Source organism: Macrosteles quadrilineatus, unplaced genomic scaffold (assembly GCF_028750875.1).
Source record: "Macrosteles quadrilineatus isolate MER2022 unplaced genomic scaffold, UCM_ALF_1.0 Scaffold_28__1_contigs__length_1566739, whole genome shotgun sequence".
Taxonomy (NCBI): Eukaryota; Metazoa; Arthropoda; class Insecta; order Hemiptera; family Cicadellidae; genus Macrosteles; species Macrosteles quadrilineatus.
The window spans coordinates 295599-317239 of record NW_026542621.1 but is presented as its reverse complement, the minus strand read 5'-3'; the positions used below and the strand labels follow the sequence as shown (position 1 = coordinate 317239).

General features: G+C 34.5%; 1 protein-coding gene across 5 annotated transcripts in view; it reads left to right on the top strand.

The window, feature by feature from the left end:
* The window catches only part of LOC129005621 (acetyl-CoA carboxylase-like), a 118526-nt gene that overhangs the window by 54855 nt on the left and 42030 nt on the right, over positions 1-21641 (top strand). For all 5 annotated transcript variants that reach the window (XM_054434573.1, XM_054434576.1, XM_054434574.1 and 2 more), the window contains 16 exons: positions 472-590; positions 1149-1329; positions 3039-3241; positions 4737-4946; positions 6060-6233; positions 7493-7655; positions 9191-9353; positions 9918-10014; positions 10665-10822; positions 14933-15099; positions 17221-17432; positions 18391-18640; positions 18782-19025; positions 19965-20134; positions 21002-21090; positions 21443-21592. In XM_054434573.1, coding sequence (XP_054290548.1) covers positions 472-590; positions 1149-1329; positions 3039-3241; positions 4737-4946; positions 6060-6233; positions 7493-7655; positions 9191-9353; positions 9918-10014; positions 10665-10822; positions 14933-15099; positions 17221-17432; positions 18391-18640; positions 18782-19025; positions 19965-20134; positions 21002-21090; positions 21443-21592 — 2750 coding nt within the window. The remainder of the gene's footprint in view (positions 1-471; positions 591-1148; positions 1330-3038; positions 3242-4736; positions 4947-6059; positions 6234-7492; positions 7656-9190; positions 9354-9917; positions 10015-10664; positions 10823-14932; positions 15100-17220; positions 17433-18390; positions 18641-18781; positions 19026-19964; positions 20135-21001; positions 21091-21442; positions 21593-21641) is intronic.

Genomic DNA, 21641 nt, shown 5'->3' with positions numbered 1-21641 from the left:
ACCTAAACAGACTCAATCATAGAGTACTATAAAGTAAACTGTTTGATATAAATTTGCAAGTTCTTTGTTTCAATGGAGAAAGTCAAACTGTACAGACCTACCTAAATGATATGATATCTAATTATCCTGACGAGCATTTAATTCTCTTAAATACGTATCTAATCTATGGAAGAAGATATCACATTTATTATTTCTCCCCTGTTTACCTTAAGAATTTCAAAATTATGATGTTCATATTGATGTCAAGCCGTAACAACAACAATATGTTTCTTCTACTGAAAATTTCCCTATTCAAACACATTGATTCATAAAACCGAGCAAGACCAAAATGTGAATATAACATTTTGATTCCATCAACTTTTTCTCTTGCATTTGAAGAATCACTTGCTCCAAAGTATTTCTAGTTACTCACTGTAATTATTGTGTCTTTAAAGTTACAACTGTATTTATTTCCTCTTAATCGTCGTTCAGCTAATGCTGAGTACATCAAGATGGCTGACCACTACGTCCCAGTACCTGGAGGAACAAACAATAACAACTACGCCAATGTTGAGCTCATTGTCGACATTGCTGTGCGCACACAAGTACAGGTATGACTTTTCTTGTTAATTGTTTATAATTTTCGAACCATTGTTTTAAATATTGGGCCATTCAGTACAATACATACTGCTCTAAGATCTCTATAATATTTTTACTTTGTTTTTGTTTGATAAAAATTAAGATCTAGTGTCGGTTCTGTTTTATTGAAATTAAAATGAATGTAAGTAAAGTTACACTTGCGTCCTAATGGCAAAGTCAATGGCAGAGTCAGAACTTGACATGACAATCTCAGTCGGAGTGCGTGTCTGGTTGTTGGTGGGACAAGTGTTTGTTTGTGTGTGGTTTCAAATTCATTAAATTCAATTGCAGCGTACAAAACTCTCCAATGTAGCTTAAGCTCCTTATGATAACATGGGTCAAAACGGACTGAAACAAAGTTTCCCATGGAAAGTTGATACAGTTTGAGATCTTAAAAAATCTGTTATGCTAGTCAGTCCTGTAAACCCAGATACAATAACAGATCAGTGCTATCGACTTGTACTGTCTCTTTTGATTAGCCTATTTAAAATATTACTTTTCCATTATTAATTAAATATGCTTTTTCACAGGGAGTGTGGGCTGGTTGGGGCCACGCTTCAGAAAATCCAAAACTCCCAGAATTGCTACACAAGAATAACATAGCATTCATCGGGCCTCCAGAAAAGGCTATGTGGGCCTTGGGAGACAAAATCGCTTCAAGTATCGTGGCTCAAACTGCTGAAGTTCCCTGTCTGCCATGGTCTGGCTCAGGTTAGTAACAAGAATTGAATAATTCTCCTGGTGTACTTTAAACCAACCGCTATACAGAAGCTGTACCTAACAATGTTGTTACCTAAGAGCCGAGCCAAACCCATCGAACCGACCCTAATGGGACCGGACCTAGGCTGGGTAACTCAAAAGGTCGGTTAAAAGGCACAATCCATAAAAACTAGGGATGGGTCGGTACCACGTTTTCAATGTCGATACCGGTTCCTAACCAAAATTGATTCTCGGTTCTCGGTTCTGGTGACCATCGGTACCTCATTTTAAATTAGGCTATTTAATTGTTTTATTTTAAAATCAAAATATCTTTTCAAAATATATTTCAATTTTTAAAACACTTTTTTTCATTAGTGAAGGTTTGTTATATTAAGGGATTAAGAAAATAAAACTTAGGCCTATTTGTACAAAAACACTTTAAGAGCCAACCAAAAACATTCAAATCAAAAGAATACCATACCAGAAGTGTTAAATATATAGCCTATATGTTGAAATGATTCACTGCTAAACCAATAAATTTAACATAGGCTACTAATCATGGAAAGAAAAGTGGCTCTGGAAATTTGTTAAACTATGTTAACTGCCCGTTAAGTTCTAGCTAAATATTTAGAAGGGAGTAATTTCAAGTGATTTTGTACCTATAGCCTGCATTAAGTTAATTTTAGGCTCCAGTATTAAGGACAATTTAGAAAAAAAAAATATTTATGGAAAGTACATTTTGAACAAAACTTTTAAAAAAATAGGCAAATATTCATTTGAGGTCATAACTTAACTTAATTTAAGGTGCAGGCTTGTTGAAAAAAAATTTTACAAAGGCTTAGTTTCGTGACTGTTATGGTTATTTTTTTGTAGACCTAGTGCCTGTACCGGTAGGGTTCATAAACTTCCATAGCATCAATGTTTATAGGTTTTACATTTTAAAACAATACATTGTCTCTGTCACACTCACTACGACCGGCAGCCACTGTAAAAGTAAGCAACTACAGTAATAGACAATGTGCTCGTGCTGTATACAGTCCTAGTTTGAAATAGTTCTGAGATTTGCCGTTAGATTCCACCACCTACTGGGCTGCGTCATGACTAGAGGGTCTCATAAAATCGCTGTAAAGAGTTAAAACTACTACACATAAGCTTTGGGTTTACCAGAATCCTTAGCAAGGTTTTCCGTCATTACTGATCAATATCCGAGCTGTCTAAGGTGGGTCAGGTCTGGGTGCAACTCATCAGTTCACCAATCAGCTGCTAAGTTGTTGGTAGAAGTTAGTTAAAATAAACGGTGGATGGCTCAGATGAATGTTTACCGCTTGTATGGATTCTTTGAGAGTTTGACCTCTGACGAGGTATTTTGTTACCAGCCGTACTCTGTGTCTCGAGCAAAAACTTGATCTGTTTGAATTTGAATTTTTGTGTACAAATACAAAGTAAAAACATAATAAAAATGACACTGTTAGTTAAATCATTGTAAAATCTATGGGAATCAAAGGGTAAAATCATTGTATCTGTAATCATCAGTTATATACTTAAATATGTTTCTTACAGAACTGATAGCTGTGTATGCCAACAAGAAGATTAAATTAATATGTTTCGTACAGAACTGATAGATGTGTATGCCAACAATAAGATTAAATTAATATGTTTCTTACAGAACTGATAGCTGTGTATGCCAAGAAGAAGATTAAATAAATATATGTTTCTTACAGAACTGAAAGCTGTGTATGCCAACAAGAAGATTAAGATTAGTTCAGAACTGTACAAGAAAGGTTGTGTTACAACGTGGGAGGAGGGGTTGGTTTCTGCCCAGAAGATCGGCTTCCCTGTAATGATCAAGGCTAGTGAGGGAGGTGGTGGCAAAGGTATCCGTAAAGTCGACGGTCCAGAGGGTTTCGACAATCTCTTCAGACAGGTATTTATTAAAATCATGATGGTTATTATAATTAGTCTTATACGGTAAAGTCCCACAATCTCGCCACCTGGTGGCAGTCCAATGTTCTCGTCAAATCTGTTCTCCAGAAGAATTCAAATCCAATCAAATCATTCTTTATTCGTTATACATAAAATGACATGTATTGAATAGAGTTAAATAGGCTATAAATACATATATATATATGTAAATATTACCTACTTCATATTACAAAGTGCTTAAAATATACTACAAGATTTATTGTCTACAAAATAATCTTTAAAAAGTGAAGAATCTCTAACTGAATATTAAAAAAAAATATATAACATTATTGCAATCACAATAACATGAGCAGTTAATAAAATAAAAAAAAACATGCATCCATTTTCCGGACTTAAATAAATAAAAAAAAACAAGTATCACTTATCATGGTGAAAATTTAAATTGTTCCCCTAATTTTTCTATGGAATTCAAAATATGCAAGCTACTATATATTTTTTTTGTTTTTTTTGTAGTTTTCTATGGAATAAAATTTGTCTACAAAATAATCTTTAAAAAGTGAAGAATCTCTAACTGAATATTAAAAAAAAATATATAACATTATTGCAATCACAATAACATGAGCAGTTAATAAAATTAAAAAAAACATGCATCCATTTTCCGGACTTAAATAAATAAAAAAAAACAAGTATCACTTATCATGGTGAAAATTTAAATTGTTCCCCTAATTTTTCTATGGAATTCAAAATATGCAAGCTACTATATATTTTTTTTGTTTTTTTGTAGTTTTCTATGGAATAAAATGGAAATTTGATTAAAAAGACTTTTAGTATTCTTTTAAATTTATTCAAATTGTCACTAAAAAGATGTTGTATTCGTACAACCTTGTTCCCTTTATCAATTGCATTTATAATAGACTCTATAAATTCTATACCTGCTGTTACTGTGGATTTTCCTTTTCGAAAGCCATGTTGCTTCCAATTCTTCCCTAAGTTCAACAAAACCAGGTTATTTACAACCTTCGTAACTTCAATAGCTATGAACTACTCCATTACTACAAACTGCTTACTTTATTTCTTTGCTATTTGGAGTTAGCGCTACTTGCGAACGATAGAAACAGGAAACGTGCATGACGCATGCCTGATTACCGCAGTGCTACTTAGTGAAATTGATGATGATTGTTTGTCAATCAGTTCTGTAACCATGTTTTCTCCAATACATTTTCTTCAACAAATCTACCTATTTTGACATTATAATGTTTAAATTTAGTATGGTAAAGGTAGTAAATTACATTCCCCAATTGAACGCATACAAATTTGTATTACAAGATATTTATTTAAATAAATACATATACACGTTTTAGTATGTTCTACAAATTAGTATGTAGAAAAATTATTCCTTGTGAGTCTAATTTATGTGTGTGAGGAAGAGTCCTTCAGCACAGTTGGTCTCTACAGTTGCTTGATAACCAATAACGGCTGTGTTTGTTTGATAACAGGTGCAATCAGAAGTTCCTGGCTCTCCCATTTTCATTATGAAGCTTGCCAGCTGTGCTCGGCATTTGGAAGTCCAGCTGTTAGCTGATCAATATGGAAATGCTATTTCATTGTTCGGCCGTGACTGTTCCATTCAGAGACGTCACCAGAAGATCATTGAAGAGGCTCCTGCAGCTATTGCCAAACCTGATGTCTTTGAAGAGATGGAAAGGGTAAGAAATTTTAGAAATGATTTTTTCATTCAATGTACAGGTCAGCCTAAATTTTATCTATGTAGGGCCTACATGTACTAACATGGATTGATAAATACCTCATCAGTAGTTACTAGTTTTGATTTTTGCTGTCTACAGTTCAAAAGTTGTCGTACAAAGTGGTATTTTGTTAATTTGAATTAGTTTGCAAAACAGCTGATTTCCCGACATTTCACTACATGGCCATTACTTCACCCACTACCTTGTTAACTACTTTGCTCACTCCAAATGACAACTGAACAAAATAAAATGTAGACTAACTTTATTTAATCCCTAGGAAATGACTCGTACATACGTTACACTAATACTTAGGTTTAAATTTAAAATATTACAAATATACAACAAAAACAGCATTTTAGGTCTAAAATGAAATAATTATTTATGAACATAATAAACAGCAAGTTAACAGAGAATAATTTTTTGAGTTTTTAAGTTGTCAAAGGCGTTGTTGCCTTAAGCACATAATAATCCATATGTTGTGTGATTTTTACTTATATTTGGAAGGAATGGACACTTTGGATAGATCAGAAGATGATAAAATTTCTAATGTTCCACTGGAAATAGTGGGAAAAGCTTAATATTTTGTATTATATTCACTTCCTCAACGATTTAGGGAAAGTACAAATATCAATATGAACTGTTTGTGTTGTAAACAAACAATAAAGTTCTTAAGATTTTTATCTGGTACAAAATAACAACTGTAGACAAAATGTAATGCAACTGTATTTTTAAACTAAGTAAAAAACAGTGTTCTCCCGTTTAAAAATTGCCACTTTTCTCACCAGTAATACAAATAAGTATGTATTTAATTTAATTAGTTTTCTCCAAATTTATTTGAGAAATAAATTGACAAGTAGGCTTATGCCTAATAGTACTAGTAGAGTAGAGAACCCATTGGTATACTTGGTCAAGGAATTATGTATTTGTATAATGAATGAGTCTTCCTCCTAAAAAGACATATAATAATTTTAATTTTATGGTATCATAATACCTTACTGTTTGCCATTGTTAGACAGTATGTGTGTGGAAGTAACCAGCTTGTTCTTGTTAGACTAAGCTAAATGTGGGTTTCAGGCTGCAGTAAGGTTGGCCAAAATGGTAGGATATGTCAGCGCAGGAACCGTAGAATACCTCTATGACACTGCCGAAGAAGACTTCTATTTCCTAGAGTTGAATCCTAGGCTGCAAGTAGAGCATCCTTGTACAGAAATGGTTTCTGATGTCAACTTACCTGCCTCACAACTTCAAGTAAGTTTTACTTCTTGCCTAAACATTGCCAAAGGTTAACAACATAGTACCAAGGATTATACTAAGACTTTGATGTAGTATAGCGGTCATATTAATAATATAGAAGAAAGTGTAGAAATTAAAAATATTAGGTAATCTTTTGTCAGTTTGTTTTCTTCAATCTTTTACATCAATCATTTTAATGTCTAAGTGACACCTTTTCAATTCGGGTTGAAGTCAGATTGTGGCTTAGGCCCCGGCCACACGAGGCGGTTTAACCGCGCGAAGTTAAGCCGCGCAAAGTTAAGGGGATCGACAACACATTGAATCAAATGAGAGTGGCCACACGAGGCGAAGTTTAGCCGCATGTGCGGTTGAGCCGCGACATGTCGTCCCCCGACCGCGCGAAGTTTAGCCGCGTTGGAGGGGATGACACACGTAGTCTTATAAGAGTGGCCACACGATACGGTTCGACCGCGCGGTAGCCGCGCTTATCGGAAATATTCTTCGGACATTTCCAATGGTTTTATAAGTTTGTTTTGATTGTTTTTTACCGGTTGTGTGTTGTTCAAACAATGTTTGATACATACAAACTCCGAACTATGGTTTCGCATGTGCACGTAAAAGGTTTGGAACACAAAAAATGGTTTTCCGTTATGAAGGGATGGACCAAATGATTTATGTTAACATTTGGTTCCAGATCACCACAAGCTACTAATGCACAAACTAACATAAGTGTTTTGTCCATGACTAAAAAGAGTGGACTGAACTATTTAATAGAGTACTGATACTGGAAAAACCCAACAGGAAGCGGTTCATCCGCCCCGTGTGGCCAGGCACTTCGCGCGGCTTAACTTCGCGCGAAGATAAGCCGCGCGGCTTAAATTCGCCTCGTGTGGCCGGGGCCTTACTGAAAAGTATATTTTGACTTACGAACCAACGAATAAAAACATGTTGTGGAAAAATTTTCTACTTCGCACAAAGTAGTTTATTTCTTATTATGGTATTTTTTATTTGTTATCATTGTAACTGATAATTGACATGATATAGAATGTTCAATGGCACAAGCACACACGCATACATTGGTTAAACTACACAATTTCCTAATTTTTATGTTTTAGAGATATTTTTGGCAAAGTCCCTATAAAAGACAAAAATGTATTTTTGCATATTTTCATATTTTAGACATTATTAAGACTACTACACCATTCCATATATCAGTAAATACTAATCATTTATTTTTTCCAGTCAAACCAATCAATAATGCTTTTGTTCCGTAGGTCGCTATGGGCTTACCCCTGCACAAAATTAAAGATATTAGAATGTACTATGGTGAATCACCTTGGGGAGACAGCCTCATAGACTTTGAAAATCCGACGCACAAACCATCTCCTTGGGGTCACGTCATTGCTGCTCGTATCACCAGTGAAAACCCTGACGAAGGTAACGTTACCCTCTGTACCGCTGTACCTAGAGGTTTCATATTCCCCTTGTTTGATAACAATTCGAGTAATTTTATTTACTAAAGTCAAAGTCTTTCTTTCCATAATATACACATTTGTATCTATGGCAATGTCACTTAGCATTAACTAACACTACTATAATTTGAACATACAATACACAAATTCAATAATTTAGCAATTTGAATTTAGAAGTGTTGTGTGCAAACTTTAAAATGTTTGCACAAATATTTTATTTGTTTTATTTTATTTTGAGAAAATGATTTCCTATGAATAAATGGTATTTGACTACAGTATTACAGTCATAATCATAGTCAGGAATCTTAATTCATTATGTACGAGGGTTATTACAAAAGTAAGGTCCGATTTGCTGCAACTATTTGAAGTGGGCGCCAACGATAAAACACGCAAACGCCCCGACTCCTGGCATGTCTTGCGTGTCAAGCGCCGCCATGAGCGTTGTTATTGTTACTGTGTGCTGTTTATAGTGTCAGATCACAATTTTTAAGACAATTGATCGGCCCGCCGATTGTAAAGTAAAGACAGCGAAGCAGTTTTGTCTGCAAGAAACATTTCAGCGGCAGAAATTCATCGACAGATTACTGAAGTTTACGGTCCTATCCTAATATAATGAGTGACAGTAAAGTGTGCAAGTGGGTGCAAGCTTTTAATGAATCACGCTCTGGCCGACCATCAGTGATTTCAAAAGATTTGGTCAATGCGGTTGACCAAAATATTTTTGAAGATCGACGATTCACTATTTCAGATCTCCACTTGTTTTCCAATTTTCTCACTTTGATTTCCACTTGTTCCGCTACCTCAAGGAGTTTCTTGGCGGCAATCGCTTCAACACAGATGATGAAGTAAAAGAAGCAGCTAAAAACTGGTTATTTTCGCAGGCGGCCGATTTCTACGACTTAGGCATTTAAAAGCTTGTTGAACGATGTGACAAATGTTTGAATAAGCATGGAAATTATGTAGAAAAATAGACAAATATGCACGGAATGTTAATAAAACAATTGTTTTGGGGAAAATTTTGAGTTTTAATTTGTTTTTCTCAACAGGACCTTACTTTTGGAATAACCCTCGTATATACAATTACAATATTTTACATGAATAACATCACCTAAACTACATAAACTAAGACTAACTAACTAAGACTTAAACTAAAATAACACGGCTGCCAAATCATCCAAAGAGTAATTGGACAAGTCTATCATATCTTTTCCTTGAGTAGGTGGTTTTTAAGTGTATTAATTTTGTCTTCCAAAAATACAATTAGGCCTATAGCCTTCCAAACTTTCGTGTATTTCTAAGGATCTCGTAAGTGATGGTCCTTTGATACAAAATAATATTTCTATCTTTTTTGAATCTACAATTACATTCCAATTATGGCCATGTAAATTTTTTTTTAATTTTCAAGATACAAAATATTAAACATCTTGATTTTTAGGTTACTGCTTAAATACATTGAAGACATTGGACTGTTATTAAAGTTGTATGTACCTCATTTAACAGGATTCAAACCTAGTTCTGGTACTGTCCAAGAACTTAATTTCCGTTCCTCCAAGAATGTGTGGGGTTACTTCAGTGTTGCTGCGTCAGGAGGTCTCCACGAGTTTGCTGACTCCCAGTTCGGTCACTGTTTCTCATGGGGAGAAAACAGAGAACAGGCTAGAGAGTAAGTCATCATAATAACACTAAAATTCTTGGTCCTAGCCATAAAGTTCAGGTCAAGTGTAAGAGAGGGCCATGTGGCCCTAACTTTGCCTGGTAAAACAAAGAAGTTTTCATTTAATTTAAATTTGGAACTGAGATGAGGGTTGTAAACTTGTAAATTAACATTGTAACAACTCAAATATAAATGTTGGTTGTTGTTGCAAAGTTAATAAAGATACACTTTTGATTACTTTGCTTATTCATGTGTTAGTCCCTGTCCTTAGAAGCTCAGATAAACTTCTGGATAAAAAACAGTTACAAAAATACCAATTACTACCGTATTTGGTAGCAGTGCACTTGTAAAAAAATTTCTAGCCATACTAGTACAAAACCTGTAATAAATCAGAATACCAACTTTCACTATACCTTGAAAATTGACCTTTTACTGTATATTTTATTTGTGGTTTTTTTATTATTTAACTATAATGAAAGCTGGTAATTTAATACGTAGCATAAACTTTAATCTGTGATATGTAAAATTGTAAATTTAATGTTGTAGTTATTTTATGTGATTTACGATTTTCAGAAACTTAGTCATTGCACTGAAGGAGTTGTCGATTAGAGGAGATTTCCGAACAACTGTCGAATACCTTATCACTCTATTAGAAACTGACGCCTTCCAGGTTTGTTTTTGAAGCTTGCATAATATTTTCTTAAGTTACCTATAATAATATGTTTTTCTATTATTCTGGATTTTGATTTGAATCTTTTTAACTTTTATTGAATATTTCAACTCGATTGTACTGTCTTATTTTTCAAAAGATATGTAAAATTAAATTTGTATTTAAATACAACATGTTTTTACTTACATGAGATAGTGATTATGATAGAATATCTTTGGTCAACAATATTTTAAAGGTGTTCTTAGAAATATCATAACAGTTTGGACAAAAAGTTTTCAAATTGCCCACTAGTTCTATTCACAACATTTAAAACTACAATTTGTTTAGGTATGTAACATCTTAAATACCTGTGTTAACGTTTCACTTTTTAAAATATTGCTGTCTGTTGTTCATACAAAATTTTTACGAAAAAATAAAAGAACTGAGTGTGAAATAGAAAACCAATAAGCCTACGCTGTAATCTCAGAAGAATATATAATTATTGCTTTATGACAGACTAAAGATCACTGCACCTAAGAGGTACATTCAGTACTCCTTTACCAAATAAATATTTTTTCAAATAGCAAATTTTCCAGGGATTTTTTTTTTTTTTGTTGCCTCTTGTAAGAAAATATTGTTTGAGAAATATCAGTGAACATTGTCTTTTACAGAACAACACTATTGATACTGCTTGGTTGGACAAACTGATTGCCAAGAAGATGCAAGCAGAAAAGCCAGACATAATGTTAGGAGTGATCTGTGGAGCTTTGCACATTGCAGACAGAAGAGTTGTTGAAAATTTCCAGAACTTCCAGAACTCGCTGGAGAGGTAGCAAAAACCTGTTTCATAATTTTGCTGTAATGTTGAGAGATTTTTTCATTGAACTGCTAAGCCCACAATAAATTTCTTTGAGCCTTCGGTCCAAAGCCTAAAAAGTTTTTATCTACTTTTTGTATACAATTGAAAACTGTATGTTTTGATTTACTTGATTTTAACATGTTGTCTATCAGCTGTTACACTCCTCTTTATGAGTGGCTTTGTGCCATCTGGTAGTAAACTAGTTAAACCTAAACAAACAGAAACATCAACACCTTTAAACAATGCACAATTACAAGTATAGTGTCAACAAACAACAGCAGGCTGTGAAAGTATACTCGTTATGGGTCGTAAATGTACAGAAAAAATGGAAAAAAACACATTATAGTATAGATCAATACAACTTACATGCCCTATCACTAAATGCATCACAAAGCAGGGACACAATTCCGAAAAATTAAATGTGAATTGCTGACTTAATTCCCCATACCATCTAGTGATTTTGATATAAATTTGACTTGCTACAGGGCAACTATCATATAACAACTTTATGGTTATAAAATTTAAATACTGGAAAACCATACATCATAGTCTTCTACAATCCTAGAAACTGGAAGAAAAAGCTTTTCAAACTAATGGAACTTGTGAATGATTGCATTAAATTCCCAATGCTACTATCATTAGACATGGAATCTATTCTCCCTGCAATAGGAATTGAGGAATCCAGCCACACAGAGCTACTCCAAATACTCTTGCAGTTTGGGTGTAATGCATACCTGCATCGCATTCGTCTCTACACAAAGGAGAGAAGAACAAAGAAGGCTGTAAACAAAATAATAGACAGCTGCCTTATTAAACATCAGAGAAAAATACAGAGGATAACCCCCTGCAGGGATACCAACTGCTATAGTATCAGAGCTGCAATGAATCAATAGAAAGAATTATGGAGAGCAAGAGAAGTATACCTTTTAATTCAGTTCCGGACCATCTACAAGGAGTATAACCTTCAAGATCTGAAAGAAGCTAACAGTGAGCTAGAAGATCACCTGTTTCCAGTATAAATGTAAATATGCTGTTATAGACCTAATAACTGGAAGGTTTCTTCTAAAACAAGAACTTGACAAACCTCACCAATTTGGCTTTGATGGTTCACAGTTTGTGGAGCTAGTAAGGAAGACAATGGAAAATATAAGGCTGCTCCAGACACCTGCCCAATCAACAACACCCTGCTAGTCTCAAGTGACACAATTTTAATGAATGACCTTAGACTGTTTAGTGCTGTAAAGAAACTAGACTTTGATAACAGCCAGAGATTGAACTAGACGTGGTACAAGGTGTCCCAGGGTGTGGAAAAACAACATTTATTTTGAACAACTACAGAGAGGGGGACCGGATCCTATTTCCAACTAAAGATGCTGTTCAGGATTTTAGAACTCGTTTTACAAAACTTCACCCAAACTGCAGTAAGAGTAATATAATTGACTTGTTTGAAACTACACATTCATTCATCATCAATGCAACCAGACACTTGAAAAACGGAGAGATGTATCACAGAGTAATCATAGATGAAGCCCTCATGCTGCATGCAGGTAAAGTACTGTTTGCAGCAGTACTCTCCGGTGCAAAAGAAGCACTACTGGTGGGCGATATTAACCAAATACCATACTTTAGCAGAACTGGATTTTTTGAAACCAAATACCACAGGTTAACAAAAATATTGCAAACATTTCTAATACCCTCAACATATCATGCAGATGCACCAAAACCACAACAGCACTCCTGGCAAACATCTACCAACAAAAAATTAAAACTACTAGCAACATAGAAAATGAGATGACCCTATCAGTTTTCAAAGACCTTAATAGTTTTTCTGTTGACAAACAAAAATATGAGCTTTTGACCTTTAAACAGTCCGATAAAAGAGACCTGCAAAAACTTGGCAACAAAGCCTCAACCATACACAAATTCCAAGGACAACAAGCTCGACATATAGCCGTAGTAAGAATGTCAAAAAACAAAGAACAAATAAATGACTTGGTTGCTATATCCAGACACAACGAAACTTTTATTTACATAACCCCAACCCCAACTGACCAGCTTGCTTCGTGGGTATATAAGGCTTCCTGTCTCACAACTAATGCTCTTAATAGTGTAAAAACAATGCACATACCAGATGACAATAAACCAAAACTACCTGAGATCACATTGCACCTTAGTATAGGGCCTCCTCACTTGGTTCTGTAGGTGGACCAACACCCAGTGGCAGAAGGTAGCTCTCCGCACCTAACAAACGAGAGTGGGAGTTTATGTGTGGTAAATCTGCCGAACCAACCCCACGTGCGAGGTTTGGCCAAAACGGCGCGAAAGGTTCTCCTACTCACTTAACCTTCCATTTTTTGTTCAACACAAAAATTATAAAACTATCACCCTATTTCACTCCTGTCCACATTCTCAAATATAATAGAAAAAATAGCACTCACAAGGATGTCACAACACTTAGACAATCAACAACTACTAAAAAAAAATTAACATGGCTTCTTGAAAGGAAGGTCAACCATCACTGCCATTGCAAGCTTTGTAGAGCACATTACAAACCAACTTGAAGATTACAAACATGTCTCACCCATTCTGCTTGATTACAGTAAGGCATTTGACTGCTTAGGTCACAAGCTAGTACTTAACAAACTATCCCTACTAGGGATTAAAGGCAAAGCCCTTGACTGGATAGCAAGCTTTCTATTTCTAGAAGACTGTGCACAGATAGTTGAAATACAAAAAACATTAAATGGAACAAGACACTCCTTCAAAAAACAAGCCCAAAAACAACCACCAGGGGAGTTCCTCAGGGTTCGGTTCTGGGTCCTTTTCTATTTATACTTTTCACTAATGACTTCATAGACTTTATTAATAATGAGAATGCCAAACCGATCATGATACAACATTGATTATTAAGAATGATACAACTCATGGACTGTAGTCAGAGATCACTGAACTAACCAATAAAGCAACAATGTACTGTCTTCAAAATGACTTGGCTATAAATCCAACAAAAACTATGCAGATAAATTTCAGCAAAAGACAGCTACAGTCAACTGAAGCTTCAAATATCACTGTCAATGAAAAGTCCAAACTAATAGGCATGACCGTCGATGCTAAACTCTCTTGGACAGAACATGTGAATAGCCTGTGCAAAAAAATAGGATCAGGAATTTATGTAATGCGTAGAATTAAATGGATAGGAGGACAGGAAGCAACTAAGACTGCATACTATGCCTTAGTAGAGTTCCACATATGATATGGATTAGTGGTCTGGGGTGGAACCACAGATTAGAACCTTACAAGAATACTGCGACTTCAGAAAAAAGCGATAAGAACACTAGCTGATCTCAGCCCTACAGAAAGCTGCAGGGAAGCTTATAAATCACTAAAAATCATGACTGTGATATCACTATACATCCTTGCAAAACAGAATGAGCTTACTAAAGGAAAAGATTCTCACTTTCACAACACTCAAAGAGCTACAGACTACCTTCTCCCAGCTCACCATACAACTCAATACAGCAGGAAGCCTACCTACAATAGTCTGCCCAACCACTTGAAGATCTTAAGAAATCAAGACCTGAAGAGGAAACTCAAAGACTGGCTAATGGATCAACCATTCTACTCACTAAAGGAATTCTTTGATCAAAATTGTTAAGCAAGATGAAAATTGAAATTACAATCTATGTATATGACTATTGTATGTCTTAAAGAAATCTCAATAAAGAAAATTGATTGATTACTAATAACTGAGACAAATATGAAAACACAGTATATCAAAGGATACAACCTAATGATAGTTTAGTTGGAAAGCAACTTGGTCTTTATTTGAATGTCTTTGAAAAATCACAAAACTAGAATTTGAATTTTGAAATTTGGGGGGCAACAAATATAAGCTTTCTCCATTCACACTTGTTCAAAAATCAAATATAATTTTCCTTTCAATTGTTTCTATATGCGAAAATCTTTATTTCACTGAAATGGACGTAAAACGATTTTGTCTAATCTTGTCACAAAATCAAACAAGTGAAGATTTAAAACTAATTTCCCTAAATTTACAATAATTTATGTTTTTTATTTCAGAGGCCAAATCCAAGGTTCTAACACACTGGACCATACTGTCAACGCAGAGCTGATCCATGATGGATACAAGTACAAAGTGAGTGCCACCAAGTCTGGACCTAACCAATACTTCCTTGTTATGAACGGTTCCTTCAAGGAGATTGAAATCCACCGTCTTAACGATGGAGGTCAGTACTACTTTGATTAAAGAAATGTATCAGCATAGTTGGATTTTTGTACACTGAAATATAATGTGTATTGTGGCTGTTAAACATACATAATGGTTGTTGTTTTATCCCTAGGTTCTTTATATTAATGCTAATTGAATTCCTTGACCAGAAATACTGTTACAGCAATTTGATAATGCTGGTAATAATATGATTTACCGCAATATAATATATAACACCTTTGACTATTAATACAACTAGACATTCCATCTCCATGTTAAATTTGTCGCTAAATTTTTTACCAAAACCGTCGTAGATGATGTGAGCCAATAACAGATTGTACTAATCTAAATTACTAATTTCTGTCAAATACAAGAACCTTTTTACCAAGTTAAACTAATAAACTAATAGAATGACTAATTGTGAGCTATAGCAACTGTAATGATCAATCAACTTGGTCAGCAACAACAAATAAGGTAGGAAATCAAACTTTAGCCTCTAACACATTCTGTGACGGGATCACACAACTAAATTCTTTTTCAATCAAAAATTGGTGACAGCTGTTCCATATAGATGGGATGGAATTACTGCTTCAGTATCCAATAGTAAATGATAACACTCTTGATAAATAAGAAAAATACATGCTGGGTAGAAAATCACTGATGGAAATTAAACCTCTGCATGTGCCTAGATTGGAACTCAAACTACGCCTTGGTATAGTTGGTGGCGAGAGTGAGAGCGAGAAGGTCATTATTCTGCATTTTTTAGGCCTACATTTGTCTTTGTCTCCTTTTACTTTGTTCTTAAAATTAAATAAAAAATGTTCTTATCATACCAAACAATATTTAGTTATTTACTTTATAACAGTAATAAATAATTAATACCCCCGCCGCAGCAAACCTGTCGACTAAGCGAATTTCCATTTGTCTGAATTGATTTTAAATTAAATATATTTAAATAACATTAGGTTGAACGAGTACCTAGGTTTGCTGCTACAAGGAAACTAATAATGTGTGTTTTTAGTGAGTTATTGATAGCTTAGTATAAAATAAATAAGTTTGATCAAATATCCATAAACAAGCAAACTGCAACATTTTACAATATTCTCCATAAGAATAACATGGGAATTTTAAATTTACAATTTTTTAAATTTTCTCCGTTACCAATAATTGAACAAAAATATTTTTATATACTAAATTATTTGTTTTTTTAAGCTCATTATAAAGGTCCAAAGAGAAATTGGGAAATTTTGTTTTTTGAGGGTCAAAAGTGAGAAAAACCAATTTTTACCCCATAAAACCCCCCCGTAAAGCCCCGTTCCCATGGTACGATCATGCTGGTTCGCGAACTCATTCAAGTTTATCCCGCTTTACACCTTTAAACCAAATTTCATCAAAATCGGACAAAAATTACTCAAGTTATCGCGTTCACGGACGTATATATATATATATATATATAAATCTATATATATATATATTAATAAATAATATGTAAAATAACATGACTACCCTTTTTTTATATTCTTTTTTATTTAATAAAACACAGCATGTTTCGTCTCTAAGGACATTTTCAAGTGTGTTAACCTAATTTCAAACAAAAATATTATGTTATGAATAAATACAGCTGTTAATTTTGTTAGTATGTGTAATTAGTATATACATACAAATTTGAACAAATGGTGTTTTTGGCCTCTGGGGACATCTAAATGAAAAAGTAAATCGGTCCCGGGTCTAAGTCTTACCGTGCCACCTACGGTAATAGCTACTTCCCCATAGGGAAATTCGATAATACTTCCCTATAGGGAAATTCGCTAATAATTTAACTAATAGAAAGAAAGTAGTGATAAGAGGATAAATGTTAGAAAATGTTTTCATACAATTTTAGGATTCTTAAGTTATCTAGTTCTTTCTGAAGGATTTGGCTGTCCCCATAGGACTCGGGCTGTGTGTGGAACAGGGGTGAACTACATTAGTACAGTACAAGAGTTGAACTGTAGCAGGTACCAGGGATCAAACCCACAACATCGCTGTCATGGATCCAAAGTCCGTTGTGCTACCCACTGATCCGCCAACTCACCAAACATGGAGTGTTTAACTTTATCCGAATTTATAAGTTTTATAAGTTTCCTATCTTGCTTTTTAGGTATTTTGCTGTCAGTGGATGGAGCCAGTTTTACAACATACATGAGGGAGGAAGTGGATCGGTACCGAGTGGTTATCGGAAACCAGACCTGCATCTTTGAGAAGGAAAATGACCCTTCTCTCCTGAGGTCTCCCTCTGCTGGTAAACTGCTCAACTTCCTGGTAGAAGATGGAGGACATGTCAACAAAGGACAAGCCTACGCTGAAATTGAGGTTAGATATAGACAAGGATGTATCATAATAATTAATCATAGCCAATATGCACTCCTTGGATTCTGTAGCCCACAGCGAAATACTAGAAGAGGCAAAACAATGATTAGAGCACTAGATCCTGAGCTTAATCTTAAATTAAAGAATTAATTTATTTGTTAAGGTAAAAAGCATTTAATATGGAAATGAGGGAGATAACTGTAGATTTACGAGTTTGGGGGAAAAATTGGTAATATGCACACAAAAAAACTTGAGAAATGAGTAAGGTGGAGATTATGACCATCCAGAAAAAAAAATAAAAAAACTGATGAAAAAGTAGGCCTATTCTGACAGAGAAAGTACAAATTTTTTCAATCTCATCCTTTCATATATTACATATGGGATGTTTTAGAGGGGTTTCAGGACAAGTGCTTGCTTGCAATATTGTGTGATTATAGGATTTGGAAAGGTAGAGATAGAAACAGACACATGTTGTCGTTCCTCTCTTCTTTGTCATTTTCTCAATTGAAAAATATTTAATAGCATAGAATATTGGCTACAAGTATGTTTTTTTTTTCATTTGAATTTTTTATATTTACAGTCATTTCAATACAAACACTTAATGACTATAGAATCTAGTCTCCCTAAATAAAAATTTGAATTTTCTAATATAGGCCTGGTTCTTTGTTTGAGGTTTAGTTTTGTGACAGTAAGTTTATGTTATTCTAGCTAATATTAAAAATTAAAAATTGCATACATTTTACATCAGGATTAGTATTAAAGGTTTTATGATGTTTTGGGATCTGGAATCTTATCTCGCCTCAGGTGAGAAAGTATCTAAGATAAAATTATTACACTCATACAGTCAAAGCTGAAAAATCACTAAGGAAAACCACATAGAGAACTAAGAACATATAGTTGTTTAGCCTAATTCAACGTATTTAGAATACAACTCCAAACATCAAAAAATTTTTGTCATTAGGTAATGAAAATGGTGATGACGCTGACAGCCAATGAGTCCGGTTCAGTGTTCTACACCAAGAGACCCGGAGCAGTGTTGGATGCTGGCACTCTCATGGGTCACCTGGAGTTAGATGACCCGTCCTTGGTCACCCGGGCAGTCGACTACAAGGGACAATTCCCTGAGTTGGACGTCTCCACACCCATCATGGGTGACAAGCTCAACCATGTCCACAACAGCTACCGCACAATGCTGGAGAACATATTGGCTGGTCAGTCGAATGTCATTTGGTTTTAACATTTTTAATTTTACCTTTCAGCACTACAAAAAGTGCATTGGAGTAAACTGAAATCAATGCAAAACATGGTAGCAAATCCTTCATGCTTGGATGTAACCTGAATGTTTTGACCAGGGTATTGCCTGCCTGAGCCTTACAACCTTGCCCGTCTCCGTGAAGTGATAGAGAAGTACATGAGCTCGTTGAGAGATCCGACTCTACCATTGCTTGAGCTACAGGAAGTCATTGCATCCATGTCTGGCCGTATTCCCATCTCTGTAGAGAAGAAGATACGCAAGTTGATGAACCAATACGAACGCAACATCACCTCCGTACTCACACAGTTCCCAAGTCAACAAATTGCTAGTGTCATTGACGGGTAACTATATTTAAACATCTATAGCTATTAAAGTTTTGTTATTTTTAGCTCTAGCTCTAGATATTTTGCTTCAAAGTAGTATTATTCAAAGGTTTTGCTACTCGACAAACTTGAGTTGTTGTACTTGAGCTGGGTTTGTGTATAAGACTATTTTAATGAGTAACAGTAGCAGCTCCATATGTTGTATCCTTTTTTATTAAGTTCTAAAATTTGATAATTAATTTTTATAAACAATAGTTTTAGCAATGTTTTTAGAGTAAACACTTAATTGTGTTAATACAATCAATGTATAGGTCTTGTATTCAAAACATTTAAAGCTCTTGATCTTCAACAAACAATACATTAATCACGCTTAAATACTTACTTCTAAAATATTACATTAGAACTCTAATTATCCGAACTCCAACTATCCAAATCGCTGATTATTTGAATCACTAAAGAAACCGTTTTAAAACCTAAAACTACAGTAACAAGATGTGCATGGTTATTATCTTTTGTGATCACAGCAAAATCCTGAACACCTTCAAGCGGTTTTTTAGACATCATCATCTCCTGAGATCATGAAAACATCATCATGCTATTCCATGATTGCGGTAAAATCTTGAATACCACCCGCGTTTGTGTGGACATCATCTTCGTCTCCTGTGGTCACAAAAAATCATAATCCTCCTCAGTCTCGGCAACAGCTTGAATTGTTTGAACACAAAATGTGTTCTGCAATAGCAATTCTAAGAGTTCAGCTTGACTTTGCCTATTTCCTGTCAAATACCAAAAAATTTCGGTAAAAATCCAACTATCCGAATTTTTGATTATCTGAATTTAGGGTCCTAATTGATTAAAATTCTACTGTACCTCAATTGGATTTTCTTGTAAACCAATTAGTTGACCTATTTATTCTAGTATTAAGGCATATTTTTATGGATTAATCTTAATTTTCAGGCATGCTGCGACCCTCCAGAAGAGAACAGAAAGGGATGGCTTCTTCCTGACTACTCAGGGAATCATTCAGCTGGTGCAGAGGTACAGGAATGGTATCAGAGGACGCATGAAATCTGCAGTCCACGAGTTGTTGAGGCAGTATTACGAGGTGGAGAGTCAGTTCCAGCAAGGTTAGTAGCTCCGTAGCATAGACCATAGACTGATGATCTAAATACAGTGAAGTACCAATACGGTGGGCCAAACACGCTACCAGTACCAAATAGCAACTGTGTTTGGTAGCTCAATACTTCCCTCTCAATATTTGTTAATATTTCCAGTAGTTATATTTTTCTGTTGATAATGATGGCGTATCCTTAATATCAAATAGTTCTCTTTACCAATATGCATAGGTGAAATGGTGTCTAAAAATAACAACGAGTTAAAATACCAGGTTTATTTTTAGATGTCTTAATGATCCAACAATCTATGATCTTACGATGACGATGATGTTGAGTTGATATAGTTAGCAGAAAAATAATGATTCAGCGTAATTTATTATTTTAAATCAGTAATCATCTTAATTGCCAATACTTTTTTTGTAAGTGAATGTGAATAATAATTATGAATTTGACACCTTGAAATCTAAAATAAAACCCAAAATTGAATGAAACAAACGAAACAAAATAAACTGCGTGAAAATGAAAAACAATAAAAAAATCACTTGTTCATGTAACACACAAGTTTATATGTTTTGTATGAATAAAAAAATCACAATAAATTGACTTAAATACACACTAATTACAACTTAAAAACCCAAGTTTTAAATCAAAGAATAACATAAATACAGTTGTAAAGTAAGTTTAGTTTAGTTAACAACAGTCTATTTTAACAAAAATGTCCAACTATTTTACACAAAACCCCAGAATGTTACATAAATTTGAAAAGTTTCTGTGGCCTTCATTGACATCTCTGGCAATGGTTAGTTTGTTATGAGGTTGGATATTTTACATGGAGGTTTCCTCCAATAGTCTACTAACATTACGATCCTTTGATTCCAGGAAGCTACGACAAGTGTGTTGCAGCCGTTCAAGAGAAGTACAAAGATGATGCTTCTGCCGTAGCTTCCATCATCTTCTCACACTCTCAGGTAAGCTGTAACTTTGAATACCTCTATGAAGCCTATTTTCGTACATCATAATGGCTTGAGGATTAGTTTTAAACAGTAATAAATAATCGTTACTTTTTTATATGTTTACAAAATAAAATGTACAGTTATTTTTTAGGGGTTCATAAACATTTTCAAATGCATAACAAAGTAAATCTGGGGTATACTATGAGTTGTAAAAGAAACGCACTGAAACATAAACCAACATTAGGAAAGTCTAGATGTAATATTACAACAATAAACAAGTTTTTGATTTCTTATGCTTATGAATTGAAATTTACATATCAATATTCCCCTCATACAATAACATAACTTTCCTCTTCTTATTATTCAGGTAGCCAAAAAGAACATGTTGGTAACAATGCTGATAGATCATCTGTGGTCTAATGAGCCGGGCCTGACTGATGAGCTCGCTGCTACTCTCAATGAGTTGACATCTCTCAACCGCAGTGAACACTCCCGAGTGGCCCTCCGTGCCAGACAGGTAAAATAACTCTCTTAACATTCATTTCTAATTTTTCGGAATCCAATTA